The 15,648-nt window shown below is 32.4% G+C and overlaps 2 protein-coding genes across 2 annotated transcripts; both read right to left on the bottom strand.

The window, feature by feature from the left end:
- Positions 1-234: 234 nt before the first annotated feature.
- On the bottom strand, positions 235-7,104 carry LOC128127686 (uncharacterized). The gene is made up of 5 exons (XM_052766353.1): positions 6,888-7,104; positions 4,070-5,025; positions 2,775-3,137; positions 1,656-2,327; positions 235-568 (listed from the first exon to the last, which is right to left on the bottom strand). Exons 1-4 carry the CDS (start codon positions 7,102-7,104, stop codon positions 1,656-1,658), a joined length of 2,208 nt encoding a protein of 735 aa, XP_052622313.1. The 3' UTR covers positions 235-568.
- An 868-nt stretch (positions 7,105-7,972) lies between these two features.
- On the bottom strand, positions 7,973-14,854 carry LOC128127683 (uncharacterized). Its single transcript, XM_052766351.1, has 5 exons — positions 14,638-14,854; positions 11,808-12,763; positions 10,513-10,875; positions 9,394-10,065; positions 7,973-8,306 (listed from the first exon to the last, which is right to left on the bottom strand). Exons 1-4 carry the CDS (start codon positions 14,852-14,854, stop codon positions 9,394-9,396), a joined length of 2,208 nt encoding a protein of 735 aa, XP_052622311.1. The 3' UTR covers positions 7,973-8,306.
- Between the last annotated feature and the right edge of the window lie 794 nt (positions 14,855-15,648).

The following is a 15,648-nucleotide window of genomic DNA, read 5'->3' as shown; positions in this document are numbered from 1 at the left end:
GAGCCTCGTCATCATTAATGGATTCACTTCTTTAGGGCTAATGCATTTTAGATGTGTTTTTATAGGATTTGCATTTTAGTATCGCGATATTATGCTTTCATATGTAAGTGTCAAAATGATATCAATGATGTTTATTCTTTAATATATGGACACAATGTACCGTATGTCACCACCCCATTACCAATATCACCAAGATAAACACCATCTATATATTGTAGACTAGAGATCACATGATTCATCAACAAGAAGACTCATATTTTTATTTTTAGATAAAACGTTAAAGTCATATTAAAAATTGTATAGGAAGAATTTTCATGTTATATTACAAACTGAAACTAAAGGAAATTCAAATAAAATATCATAGGTAAATGGAGAGTAAATAAAAAATCAAGAAATGTCAAAGTAATTTCAAGCTTACAAGTTAAATTAGTGAAGATTGAAGAACTGTAGCAAACTATATTAAAGAATTCAATTCAAGACAGATCGTTTTTGGTGCATTGTAGCCAACTATATATATATTGAAGACCTGCAGTAGCAATCCACAAGTGTGATGATAAGCCACTCTGCACTATACACCAGAAGGAGAGGATAGTTTAAGACATCATTAAATGAAGGAAGAAACCTTGTGAATAATGTCAAAACCCAATAGTCCTTGTGATTGATCACTTACATTAGGACTTAGTTCTTTTTGAACAGATAAATTTAATTAAAAAACTCTAGTAAGAAACTAGAGAAAAGGAAACATGACCATACTTAGTGGAGAACGTATATTGGTATAAGTTCATATTGAGACATATTTAGGTGTCTCGTGAGTATGATGGGGATAATTAATGTGGGAAAACACCCATTTTTAGTATTATTTAGCCAACTTACTGTATGCTTGAACATGAAAATTTTCTATGAGTGTCCATCCAAATGAGATCTAGTTAAGCCTTATATCATTTTGTGGTCTCGGTTTTAAGTCTTAAAGGAGTATTTATAAATATATAGGTGTTTACCCTACCGAAATGGTATTTAAGACTTTGATTTAGAAGCAAACATTCTCATAATATTTGTCAATTATAGGTTTTGCGATCTTGTTATGCTCTTTCAAAGTGATTGCATGGTTAATGTAATTCTTGTTTTACTCTAAAGTATTGTTCAAAATCAGAATATTTCCATATTGCTTGTTTAATTAAAAGTTTAGTGTTAAGTCTCCTATTATCATGTAATTTTCAACAACACATGTTTTGTTCATTTTAAACTTTCTTAGTGAGACATCTTCGAAGAGCAGTTACAAATCCGTTGAATATTCGTTACAAATCCATCACGAAACCATTACACAGTCTGATAATTGTGAATTTAGTGTAAATTCATGGGTATCGGTTTAGTTACGATTTTGTGAAGGAAATTGCCTTTGGAAATGAGTTATTTTTTTCTAATAGTTACGATTTTGTGACGGAAATTGCTTTTTGAAAAAAAAAAAAAATTCTAACAGTGCAACCCCTCATTTTTCTTTCTGGATCTGCTACTAATTTCACTTTATTTCTCACATCCGATATGAGGGTTTGTGTACATGGGATCCAAATTAGTGAAACGAGATAAGAAAATAAATACATTAAACCAGTTTAGATTATGAGACTTAAACCTTTGATTGGAATATAATGAAAGCATACCTAATGAGCCCCTCTTGAGGCCAAGTGCCGCATGGTACTGTTGAGATCTTTATCACCCAACCAGCTCCGTAGATCATCAACCACAGCATATTTGAGCTTTGGTGTGGTCACCGAACTTTTAGAGAAAGTGTATATTTCTTGGCAACTCTTTATATTCACATGAGTTAGTTCTGGTAGTTCAATGTCACATTTGTTATGGGAGAAGTAACTAAGATTTGGCAGAAATGCAAGACTCAGTTCTTCTAGTTTGTTGAGAGAAAGAACTTCTTTCATTTTTCCATATGTGTGCTCATATCCAACTACTTCCTCCAGCATCTTGCAACTAGATATATTCAAAATCTGGAGATTTGATAGACCCTTGAATGTATAAAAAGAGCACAAATTTGTCAACATTGGACACTCATGGACAAATATACTTTTCAGCTTTCTGATTTGTTCTTCTGTATAACCCCACACCTGTTCGAGAGAATCACACTTCTCCACTTCTAACTTCTCCAAACTAGGAAATACTGTTTGCAAATCTGATGGAAATATATTCACCAGTTTGTGACATTTCTCTACTCTAAGAGATTTTAGTTTACCAAACTGACTCATGGGAAGTTTGCTGGACCATAACTGCTCAACACTGTCAAGTTCAGAGACTTCTAGTGTCTCAAGACAAGGAAATGAGACCTAATACAACAGAAGTAGGAGAAAATAAATGGGCTTATTATAAACAGTTTATAACATAGCTGAAATGGATTAACTAATTTGATATGAGAATGTTTTGAAGAAGATTGATTGAAGTGGAAATTTCTTTTTGAGCTAATCACAAAAATAACAAAAACAATGGGAAGTCAATAAGAAAAATGACCATCTTTTTAACTTGTATAGGTTGTCCTCAAATGATTTTTTTATTACGATAGTTTTTTATTTTGCAAAAGCAATATTTTTCAAAAAAAATCAGACAAAAATATATGCTGCAAAACATTTTTGGTTATGTTTGTAATCAGTCCCATATTTTTAACTTGATTTGAAATAGATGGTTAGTTTGTTTAAATCTTCCTCACCTTTTCATGATTCACTCGAGGATTGAAGATTATAGATTAATATATGTATGTATGAACAGTTCATATATACCTTGTCATTGAAGAGAGAAGATGTGCGACCAGTAGTCTCTTCAGGACAAAAATTTCTGAAATGTGTTAGCCAACGAAGTCGTAAAACTCTCAGCTGGGGAAACTCAACATGATCAATTCCTTTGCAGAAGAAGGTGAGCTTGTTTAATCCAAATATGATTACTTCTTTCAATTTGAGGAAGACAATCCTTTCTTCCATTGTAGTTACTGATGGACGTTGGACTGAAATCACTTCTTCCATCATGTGACAAAACTGAATGTAAAGTCCTTGTAGATGTACTAGATCAGGAAGGTGGCCACACCAAACATGCTTAATGTTGCCCATTTTTGTGATTGTTAATTCAGCCAAGCTTGAAAATTCAACCTACACAGTTTTAGATTGTGTCAAGAATATCCTTAAAGTGAATCAACAAACATTTGGAATGATAGATAATCACTACGATTAATTACAGACAAATTGCATAAATGACGCTAAGTTTATACAAAATTTCAATATTGACATTGTGTTTTTTCTTCTAAATTGAGTCACGAAACTTTATTGCAAATTTAACCAATCAAATAAATTGTTTCAGGTATTGATGTTTCTCACTTGCTGAGTAGACATAAAACTGATATCACTTCCACATATGATCCTAGTTGGCAAACGTTTGAGTTAAATTGAACCCTTATGTAAATATTTATGTAAATATGTACTCACTTTCCCTTAATTCTTCTTCTTTTTCTTTTCTAAAAGCATCACGATTTTGTATGCTGGCTTTCCATGGTCACTCAAGTGGTTCATCATCCCAAAGTAGTGTAAGCAAGGCAAGGACGGTTGTCCACAGTAACATCTCCTAAAGAAAACCTTACTTGCCTTGCTTACACCACTCTCTCGGAATGATGAACCTCTTGAGCGACCTTGGGAAGCCAACCACTGCACAAAATCATGATGCTCTGAGAAAAGAAAAGAATAAGAAATAAGGGAAAGTGAGTACAAATCTACATAAGGGTTCAATTTAACCAAAATATTTGTCAACCAGGATCATATGTGGAATCCCGCATCAGCTTTTTGCCTAGTTAGCAACTAAGAAACATGAAACACCTAAAACAAACCAGTCGATTGGTTAAACATGCAACAAAATTGTGAACTTAGTGACATAACTGATAAAAAAAGGCATGGTCAAAATCGAAACTTTATGTGAACTTAATGTCTTTTATGCAATTTGCCCTTCATTAAATTTCTGAAAGTCTCAATAAACTAGAGTAAAGAACATACTACAATTCTTGCAACAAAATATATATGGAAGAGTTAAAAACCTTGTGGTTGACAAGAGAATGAAAGTTTGTGCCTCTGTGGTTGCCTTCGGAAGCAAGATTGATCTCCTCGGGACAAAAGGTATGAAAATTCTGTAAATATTCAAGCTTTAATACTCTCAGCTGAGGAAACTCAACTTGCAGGTTGATTCCATGGGAGAAACAAATGAGGCTTGCAATGTCGTTCAAGATTAATTCGGTTAACTTTGGGAAAACAATCTTATTTTCAATGGTACTTTCCAATGCTGAAGGTCTCTGGTTCAAAATGACTTCTTGCATATTGGTACAATATTCTATATGAAGCCTTTGGAGATGCTCTAAATTATTTGCAACTCCGTATGTAAACAGATGGGTCATTTCGGGTAAAACTGACAGATGAATCTTGCGTAACTTTGAAAATGATCTAACTGGTAGCCCTTTTCCATTGTAACGTATAATTCCCTTCAAATGCCATATTTTATCCATACGAAGTTTTTCCAGATTATTAAACACACCAGAACCATTTGATGTGTTGCTGTAATTTGAAAGATACTCTATTCCTTCACTGTTGCAAGATTCAACAGTTAAGTTCTTGACTTGCTGAAAACCAACTGTATCTAGTTCCTTTAGAGCAACTTTGATACCATCACCAGTCAAGAACACCTTCTCAGTGTTGTTAGTTAACAACTTCTCGATCCCACCACCTAAATGTGTATCTGTACTCTCAAGATTCAGCAAAAGCATCCTGTTATTGAAGGATCGTCTTTTTTGAAGATGAACTCCTACAGAAATTACATACCTTTGCAGGTTTTCAAAGAGGTTGTAATTAGGTAGGAACCTTGATGATTTAATGCGAATCCCTAAATATTTCAAATTGGTCAAGGAATCTAACTCAGTAAGGCTTGCATCTCCTTCTTCTTCATCTCCCCACCATTTTGATCCTGTATCCAGCTCTTCAAGTTGAGACAAGCTTGAGATAACTCAGTAAGACATGATTTGATGGTATAAAAAGGGTAAATTTACAAAAGTATTATGTTTACAAAACAATTCGATTTTGACAGTGCGTTATTTTTGTTACAATTTAGTCACTAAATTTCCTTTTTTTTCAATATTGACAACTTGACCGGTCAAACTCAGCATGACATACTGATATGTCACTATTTAACACACATGATGATGTGTCATAATTGGAAAAAATAACACAAAATACATTAAGTTTTCAGCATTTTCAATTTTAACACCAAATTTTCACTTTTTTTTTTTTTTTTCAATTTTGACACATTATTTTTTTGGAATAATTCGAACATCATTTTTCAATTGTCTTCAATGTTGTCTGTTTTTATTTGAAATCGTATGTGTGTACATATATTTGAACCTGTATATATTTTTTAAATTTAAGAACCATATTTTTTGTATAAATAGTAGGGAAAATTGCAAGAAAGTTACTATATTACCACAAAATTTCGATTGTGACACCAAGTTCTTTTTCTCAATTATGTCACTATATTTACAGTTTAATTACATATCAACCAAATAATCGGTTCTTCTTGTTTTCCCGAATCTCAATAAAATCACTATATTACCACAAAATCTCAATTTTGGCACAAGTTTGTTTCTCAATTATGTCACAAAATTTATAATTTTATTGCAATATCAACTAAATGATCATTTGATATACAAACCCTATATTTGAAACTCAATCATGCCACATAAGATCCGATATAACTTCAGCATCATAATATTTCCATGTCATTTATTTGGTACGTTGCTAGATTTATTATTAGCAAGTTATTAAATAAATGGCATGACAATATTATGAAGTGGGAGGCACGTCGGAATAACAAACTAACAACTAAAACAAAAAAATAAAAATGAGAATGTAAGTTGTATTGATAACAATATAACTTCTAGCTATATGGTTGATTTAGTTTCCAATGACTCAATTACTAAAGATATTGCAATTAATAGTTAATACATATTTAATGTATAGACAGATACTTTTATTATGTTTAAAGTGTATTTTTTATGTATTTATTTACATTTAAACCATATTTTTTATATTTAAGTCACATATTTATATGTAAAAATATGACTTTTACATTAAAATTGTGTATTTAATAAATATATATGGTCATAAAATAAATACTACACATTTATATATAACATCATAGTTTAAATGCAAAAGCTTGTATATATATATATATATATATATATATATATATATATATACACACACACACACACACACACTCACAAAATATGGTTTTTAAATGTAAAAAAAATGTATTTTTACAATTTTAAATGTAAAAAAATTACTTATTTAGATTCAAATCAAAACAGTCAATCTTGAAACGAATTTTAAAAAACCGATGTCTGATTCGGATCAAAAAAATGTAGTGCCAAAATTGAAAAAAATAAATAACATCATAGTTATAAAATTGAAAAAATTGAAAACTTAGTGTCTTTTGTGCTATTAATTTTTTTTAGATGTTATCGTGTATCGTTAGCGTCAAATAACCAAATAGTGTAATGTTAGTATGCCACAACACTAGATACTACGTGTCAACATGCGATGTTATTAGGTAACTAAGTTGACCGATTCTATCGCAAAAAATTAGAAAACTTAGGTGACATTTGGTTCATCACTTCATTGAAATCCTTGGGAATTAGAGAGCATTGTAAGCCAGTTCCACTAAATTCCCATGTTTGGTTCAAGATTTGATAATAAATTGAATTCCTAAATGAGGTGAACTTTCCATAAAACGAGGGAAAGTCCATTTCATCAAAAATAGGATGGAATTAAATCTTTTTCATGTGGGAAAGTTTAAGATTACCATAATACCATTTTTTACCGCTACCATCATCTCTGCCATTACCACCAGCACCCTCACCACCACCCTCACCACCACCTCCACCACCGATTGCTCTCCCTCCCTATCACCACCAGCCAACGCCATCTCTACCACCCCGCCACCGCCACCACCTCCTCTACCACACACTGACATCTCACCATCAATAATGCCACTGCCACTGCCACCTACGACATCACCCACTACCATGGCGCCACACCACCACCGACATAACCATTACCACCCACCACTACTTTCGTCGCCGCCACCACATCACACTGCCACCACTACCGACCGCCACCACTACACACCACCGACACTATCACCACCGTTAACACCTCCACCATCGTCACTAACAACCAACGCTAGCACTAACACCTCTATCACCACAACCTACCACAACTCATCGCCATTGCCACCTCGACCACCACCACCCACCACTACCGCCACCAAAACAATTTACTATTTTTATTATTTATATGATATATCTTTACATATAAATTATAAAACATATTAAAATTAAGGAAAAAACAAGAAGAATTTTTTTGTCATTTTATATTATTCCAATTTAATTTCTCGCCAACCAAGCAAAACATGGAATTGGATTTCAATTCAATTTTCTGCTAACCAAACAAAATACAAAATTAGAGTACAATTCCTGACAAATTCCAATTCTTTGACAAATTCCAATTTATTCATAAACATTCTACTTACCAAACGTCACCTTAGTGACTAAATTGTAACAAAAAATTACATAGTGTTAATATAATTTAGTTTTATTTTTTGAAAATAGTAGTGTTCACATTTATGAAATTTACCCTACAAAAAACCTTTAAGATATCTTGAGCCTCGTCATCATTAATGGATTCACTTCTTTAGGGCTAATGCATTTTAGATGTGTTTTTATAGGATTTGCATTTTAGTATCGCGATATTATGCTTTCATATGTAAGTGTCAAAATGATATCAATGATGTTTATTCTTTAATATATGGACACAATGTACCGTATGTCACCACCCCATTACCAATATCACCAAGATAAACACCATCTATATATTGTAGACTAGAGATCACATGATTCATCAACAAGAAGACTCATATTTTTATTTTTAGATAAAACGTTAAAGTCATATTAAAAATTGTATAGGAAGAATTTTCATGTTATATTACAAACTGAAACTAAAGGAAATTCAAATAAAATATCATAGGTAAATGGAGAGTAAATAAAAAATCAAGAAATGTCAAAGTAATTTCAAGCTTACAAGTTAAATTAGTGAAGATTGAAGAACTGTAGCAAACTATATTAAAGAATTCAATTCAAGACAGATCGTTTTTGGTGCATTGTAGCCAACTATATATATATTGAAGACCTGCAGTAGCAATCCACAAGTGTGATGATAAGCCACTCTGCACTATACACCAGAAGGAGAGGATAGTTTAAGACATCATTAAATGAAGGAAGAAACCTTGTGAATAATGTCAAAACCCAATAGTCCTTGTGATTGATCACTTACATTAGGACTTAGTTCTTTTTGAACAGATAAATTTAATTAAAAAACTCTAGTAAGAAACTAGAGAAAAGGAAACATGACCATACTTAGTGGAGAACGTATATTGGTATAAGTTCATATTGAGACATATTTAGGTGTCTCGTGAGTATGATGGGGATAATTAATGTGGGAAAACACCCATTTTTAGTATTATTTAGCCAACTTACTGTATGCTTGAACATGAAAATTTTCTATGAGTGTCCATCCAAATGAGATCTAGTTAAGCCTTATATCATTTTGTGGTCTCGGTTTTAAGTCTTAAAGGAGTATTTATAAATATATAGGTGTTTACCCTACCGAAATGGTATTTAAGACTTTGATTTAGAAGCAAACATTCTCATAATATTTGTCAATTATAGGTTTTGCGATCTTGTTATGCTCTTTCAAAGTGATTGCATGGTTAATGTAATTCTTGTTTTACTCTAAAGTATTGTTCAAAATCAGAATATTTCCATATTGCTTGTTTAATTAAAAGTTTAGTGTTAAGTCTCCTATTATCATGTAATTTTCAACAACACATGTTTTGTTCATTTTAAACTTTCTTAGTGAGACATCTTCGAAGAGCAGTTACAAATCCGTTGAATATTCGTTACAAATCCATCACGAAACCATTACACAGTCTGATAATTGTGAATTTAGTGTAAATTCATGGGTATCGGTTTAGTTACGATTTTGTGAAGGAAATTGCCTTTGGAAATGAGTTATTTTTTTCTAATAGTTACGATTTTGTGACGGAAATTGCTTTTTGAAAAAAAAAAAAAATTCTAACAGTGCAACCCCTCATTTTTCTTTCTGGATCTGCTACTAATTTCACTTTATTTCTCACATCCGATATGAGGGTTTGTGTACATGGGATCCAAATTAGTGAAACGAGATAAGAAAATAAATACATTAAACCAGTTTAGATTATGAGACTTAAACCTTTGATTGGAATATAATGAAAGCATACCTAATGAGCCCCTCTTGAGGCCAAGTGCCGCATGGTACTGTTGAGATCTTTATCACCCAACCAGCTCCGTAGATCATCAACCACAGCATATTTGAGCTTTGGTGTGGTCACCGAACTTTTAGAGAAAGTGTATATTTCTTGGCAACTCTTTATATTCACATGAGTTAGTTCTGGTAGTTCAATGTCACATTTGTTATGGGAGAAGTAACTAAGATTTGGCAGAAATGCAAGACTCAGTTCTTCTAGTTTGTTGAGAGAAAGAACTTCTTTCATTTTTCCATATGTGTGCTCATATCCAACTACTTCCTCCAGCATCTTGCAACTAGATATATTCAAAATCTGGAGATTTGATAGACCCTTGAATGTATAAAAAGAGCACAAATTTGTCAACATTGGACACTCATGGACAAATATACTTTTCAGCTTTCTGATTTGTTCTTCTGTATAACCCCACACCTGTTCGAGAGAATCACACTTCTCCACTTCTAACTTCTCCAAACTAGGAAATACTGTTTGCAAATCTGATGGAAATATATTCACCAGTTTGTGACATTTCTCTACTCTAAGAGATTTTAGTTTACCAAACTGACTCATGGGAAGTTTGCTGGACCATAACTGCTCAACACTGTCAAGTTCAGAGACTTCTAGTGTCTCAAGACAAGGAAATGAGACCTAATACAACAGAAGTAGGAGAAAAAAAATGGGCTTATTATAAACAGTTTATAACATGGCTGAAGTGGATTAACTAATTTGATATGAGAATGTTTTGAAGAAGATTGATTGAAGTGGAAATTTCTTTTTGAGCTAATCACAAAAATAACAAAAACAATGGGAAGTCAATAAGAAAAATGACCATCTTTTTAACTTGTATAGGTTGTCCTCAAATGATTTTTTTATTACGATAGTTTTTTATTTTGCAAAAGCAATATTTTTCAAAAAAAATCAGACAAAAATATATGCTGCAAAACATTTTTGGTTATGTTTGTAATCAGTCCCATATTTTTAACTTGATTTGAAATAGATGGTTAGTTTGTTTAAATCTTCCTCACCTTTTCATGATTCACTCGAGGATTGAAGATTATAGATTAATATATGTATGTATGAACAGTTCATATATACCTTGTCATTGAAGAGAGAAGATGTGCGACCAGTAGTCTCTTCAGGACAAAAATTTCTGAAATGTGTTAGCCAACGAAGTCGTAAAACTCTCAGCTGGGGAAACTCAACATGATCAATTCCTTTGCAGAAGAAGGTGAGCTTGTTTAATCCAAATATGATTACTTCTTTCAATTTGAGGAAGACAATCCTTTCTTCCATTGTAGTTACTGATGGACGTTGGACTGAAATCACTTCTTCCATCATGTGACAAAACTGAATGTAAAGTCCTTGTAGATGTACTAGATCAGGAAGGTGGCCACACCAAACATGCTTAATGTTGCCCATTTTTGTGATTGTTAATTCAGCCAAGCTTGAAAATTCAACCTACACAGTTTTAGATTGTGTCAAGAATATCCTTAAAGTGAATCAACAAACATTTGGAATGATAGATAATCACTACGATTAATTACAGACAAATTGCATAAATGACGCTAAGTTTATACAAAATTTCAATATTGACATTGTGTTTTTTCTTCTAAATTGAGTCACGAAACTTTATTGCAAATTTAACCAATCAAATAAATTGTTTCAGGTATTGATGTTTCTCACTTGCTGAGTAGACATAAAACTGATATCACTTCCACATATGATCCTAGTTGGCAAACGTTTGAGTTAAATTGAACCCTTATGTAAATATTTATGTAAATATGTACTCACTTTCCCTTAATTCTTCTTCTTTTTCTTTTCTAAAAGCATCACGATTTTGTATGCTGGCTTTCCATGGTCACTCAAGTGGTTCATCATCCCAAAGTAGTGTAAGCAAGGCAAGGACGGTTGTCCACAGTAACATCTCCTAAAGAAAACCTTACTTGCCTTGCTTACACCACTCTCTCGGAATGATGAACCTCTTGAGCGACCTTGGGAAGCCAACCACTGCACAAAATCATGATGCTCTGAGAAAAGAAAAGAATAAGAAATAAGGGAAAGTGAGTACAAATCTACATAAGGGTTCAATTTAACCAAAATATTTGTCAACCAGGATCATATGTGGAATCCCGCATCAGCTTTTTGCCTAGTTAGCAACTAAGAAACATGAAACACCTAAAACAAACCAGTCGATTGGTTAAACATGCAACAAAATTGTGAACTTAGTGACATAACTGATAAAAAAAGGCATGGTCAAAATCGAAACTTTATGTGAACTTAATGTCTTTTATGCAATTTGCCCTTCATTAAATTTCTGAAAGTCTCAATAAACTAGAGTAAAGAACATACTACAATTCTTGCAACAAAATATATATGGAAGAGTTAAAAACCTTGTGGTTGACAAGAGAATGAAAGTTTGTGCCTCTGTGGTTGCCTTCGGAAGCAAGATTGATCTCCTCGGGACAAAAGGTATGAAAATTCTGTAAATATTCAAGCTTTAATACTCTCAGCTGAGGAAACTCAACTTGCAGGTTGATTCCATGGGAGAAACAAATGAGGCTTGCAATGTCGTTCAAGATTAATTCGGTTAACTTTGGGAAAACAATCTTATTTTCAATGGTACTTTCCAATGCTGAAGGTCTCTGGTTCAAAATGACTTCTTGCATATTGGTACAATATTCTATATGAAGCCTTTGGAGATGCTCTAAATTATTTGCAACTCCGTATGTAAACAGATGGGTCATTTCGGGTAAAACTGACAGATGAATCTTGCGTAACTTTGAAAATGATCTAACTGGTAGCCCTTTTCCATTGTAACGTATAATTCCCTTCAAATGCCATATTTTATCCATACGAAGTTTTTCCAGATTATTAAACACACCAGAACCATTTGATGTGTTGCTGTAATTTGAAAGATACTCTATTCCTTCACTGTTGCAAGATTCAACAGTTAAGTTCTTGACTTGCTGAAAACCAACTGTATCTAGTTCCTTTAGAGCAACTTTGATACCATCACCAGTCAAGAACACCTTCTCAGTGTTGTTAGTTAACAACTTCTCGATCCCACCACCTAAATGTGTATCTGTACTCTCAAGATTCAGCAAAAGCATCCTGTTATTGAAGGATCGTCTTTTTTGAAGATGAACTCCTACAGAAATTACATACCTTTGCAGGTTTTCAAAGAGGTTGTAATTAGGTAGGAACCTTGATGATTTAATGCGAATCCCTAAATATTTCAAATTGGTCAAGGAATCTAACTCAGTAAGGCTTGCATCTCCTTCTTCTTCATCTCCCCACCATTTTGATCCTGTATCCAGCTCTTCAAGTTGAGACAAGCTTGAGATAACTCAGTAAGACATGATTTGATGGTATAAAAAGGGTAAATTTACAAAAGTATTATGTTTACAAAACAATTCGATTTTGACAGTGCGTTATTTTTGTTACAATTTAGTCACTAAATTTCCTTTTTTTTCAATATTGACAACTTGACCGGTCAAACTCAGCATGACATACTGATATGTCACTATTTAACACACATGATGATGTGTCATAATTGGAAAAAATAACACAAAATACATTAAGTTTTCAGCATTTTCAATTTTAACACCAAATTTTCACTTTTTTTTTTTTTTTTCAATTTTGACACATTATTTTTTTGGAATAATTCGAACATCATTTTTCAATTGTCTTCAATGTTGTCTGTTTTTATTTGAAATCGTATGTGTGTACATATATTTGAACCTGTATATATTTTTTAAATTTAAGAACCATATTTTTTGTATAAATAGTAGGGAAAATTGCAAGAAAGTTACTATATTACCACAAAATTTCGATTGTGACACCAAGTTCTTTTTCTCAATTATGTCACTATATTTACAGTTTAATTACATATCAACCAAATAATCGGTTCTTCTTGTTTTCCCGAATCTCAATAAAATCACTATATTACCACAAAATCTCAATTTTGGCACAAGTTTGTTTCTCAATTATGTCACAAAATTTATAATTTTATTGCAATATCAACTAAATGATCATTTGATATACAAACCCTATATTTGAAACTCAATCATGCCACATAAGATCCGATATAACTTCAGCATCATAATATTTCCATGTCATTTATTTGGTACGTTGCTAGATTTATTATTAGCAAGTTATTAAATAAATGGCATGACAATATTATGAAGTGGGAGGCACGTCGGAATAACAAACTAACAACTAAAACAAAAAAATAAAAATGAGAATGTAAGTTGTATTGATAACAATATAACTTCTAGCTATATGGTTGATTTAGTTTCCAATGACTCAATTACTAAAGATATTGCAATTAATAGTTAATACATATTTAATGTATAGACAGATACTTTTATTATGTTTAAAGTGTATTTTTTATGTATTTATTTACATTTAAACCATATTTTTTATATTTAAGTCACATATTTATATGTAAAAATATGACTTTTACATTAAAATTGTGTATTTAATAAATATATATGGTCATAAAATAAATACTACACATTTATATATAACATCATAGTTTAAATGCAAAAGCTTGTATATATATATATATATATATATATATATATATATATATATATATATATATACACACACACACACACACACACTCACAAAATATGGTTTTTAAATGTAAAAAAAATGTATTTTTACAATTTTAAATGTAAAAAAATTACTTATTTAGATTCAAATCAAAACAGTCAATCTTGAAACGAATTTTAAAAAACCGATGTCTGATTCGGATCAAAAAAATGTAGTGCCAAAATTGAAAAAAATAAATAACATCATAGTTATAAAATTGAAAAAATTGAAAACTTAGTGTCTTTTGTGCTATTAATTTTTTTTAGATGTTATCGTGTATCGTTAGCGTCAAATAACCAAATAGTGTAATGTTAGTATGCCACAACACTAGATACTACGTGTCAACATGCGATGTTATTAGGTAACTAAGTTGACCGATTCTATCGCAAAAAATTAGAAAACTTAGGTGACATTTGGTTCATCACTTCATTGAAATCCTTGGGAATTAGAGAGCATTGTAAGCCAGTTCCACTAAATTCCCATGTTTGGTTCAAGATTTGATAATAAATTGAATTCCTAAATGAGGTGAACTTTCCATAAAACGAGGGAAAGTCCATTTCATCAAAAATAGGATGGAATTAAATCTTTTTCATGTGGGAAAGTTTAAGATTACCATAATACCATTTTTTACCGCTACCATCATCTCTGCCATTACCACCAGCACCCTCACCACCACCCTCACCACCACCTCCACCACCGATTGCTCTCCCTCCCTATCACCACCAGCCAACGCCATCTCTACCACCCCGCCACCGCCACCACCTCCTCTACCACACACTGACATCTCACCATCAATAATGCCACTGCCACTGCCACCTACGACATCACCCACTACCATGGCGCCACACCACCACCGACATAACCATTACCACCCACCACTACTTTCGTCGCCGCCACCACATCACACTGCCACCACTACCGACCGCCACCACTACACACCACCGACACTATCACCACCGTTAACACCTCCACCATCGTCACTAACAACCAACGCTAGCACTAACACCTCTATCACCACAACCTACCACAACTCATCGCCATTGCCACCTCGACCACCACCACCCACCACTACCGCCACCAAAACAATTTACTATTTTTATTATTTATATGATATATCTTTACATATAAATTATAAAACATATTAAAATTAAGGAAAAAACAAGAAGAATTTTTTTGTCATTTTATATTATTCCAATTTAATTTCTCGCCAACCAAGCAAAACATGGAATTGGATTTCAATTCAATTTTCTGCTAACCAAACAAAATACAAAATTAGAGTACAATTCCTGACAAATTCCAATTCTTTGACAAATTCCAATTTATTCATAAACATTCTACTTACCAAACGTCACCTTAGTGACTAAATTGTAACAAAAAATTACATAGTGTTAATATAATTTAGTTTTATTTTTTGAAAATAGTAGTGTTCACATTTATGAAATTTACCCTACAAAAAACCTTTAAGATATCTTGAGCCTCGTCATCATTAATGGATTCACTTCTTTAGGGCTAATGCATTTTAGATGTGTTTTTATAGGATTTGCATTTTAGTATCGCGATATTATGCTTTCATATGTAAGTGTCAAAATGATATCAATGATGTTTATTCTTTAATATATGGACACAATGTAC

Source organism: Lactuca sativa, chromosome 1 (genome assembly GCF_002870075.4).
Source record: "Lactuca sativa cultivar Salinas chromosome 1, Lsat_Salinas_v11, whole genome shotgun sequence".
NCBI classification, from domain to species: Eukaryota; Viridiplantae; Streptophyta; class Magnoliopsida; order Asterales; family Asteraceae; genus Lactuca; species Lactuca sativa.
This window is presented reverse-complemented; position numbering and strand designations above follow the sequence as displayed.

What these genes read in the sequence shown, in the direction of transcription:
- LOC128127686 (XM_052766353.1), bottom strand. Translation starts at nt 7,104, where the DNA reads ATGGTAGTGGGTGATGTCGTAGGTGGCAGTGGCAGTGGCATTATTGAT. An exon ending in GATGGTAGCGGTAAAAAATG is followed by an intron (nt 5,026 to 6,887) that starts GTATTATGGTAA and finishes TGTCTTACTGAG; the next exon opens with TTATCTCAAGCTTGTCTCAA. An exon ending in ATTCTCTTGTCAACCACAAG is followed by an intron (nt 3,138 to 4,069) that starts GTTTTTAACTCT and finishes AAAACTGTGTAG; the next exon opens with GTTGAATTTTCAAGCTTGGC.
- LOC128127683 (XM_052766351.1), bottom strand. Translation starts at nt 14,854, where the DNA reads ATGGTAGTGGGTGATGTCGTAGGTGGCAGTGGCAGTGGCATTATTGAT. An exon ending in GATGGTAGCGGTAAAAAATG is followed by an intron (nt 12,764 to 14,637) that starts GTATTATGGTAA and finishes TGTCTTACTGAG; the next exon opens with TTATCTCAAGCTTGTCTCAA. An exon ending in CTTCTCTCTTCAATGACAAG is followed by an intron (nt 10,066 to 10,512) that starts GTATATATGAAC and finishes CTGTTGTATTAG; the next exon opens with GTCTCATTTCCTTGTCTTGA.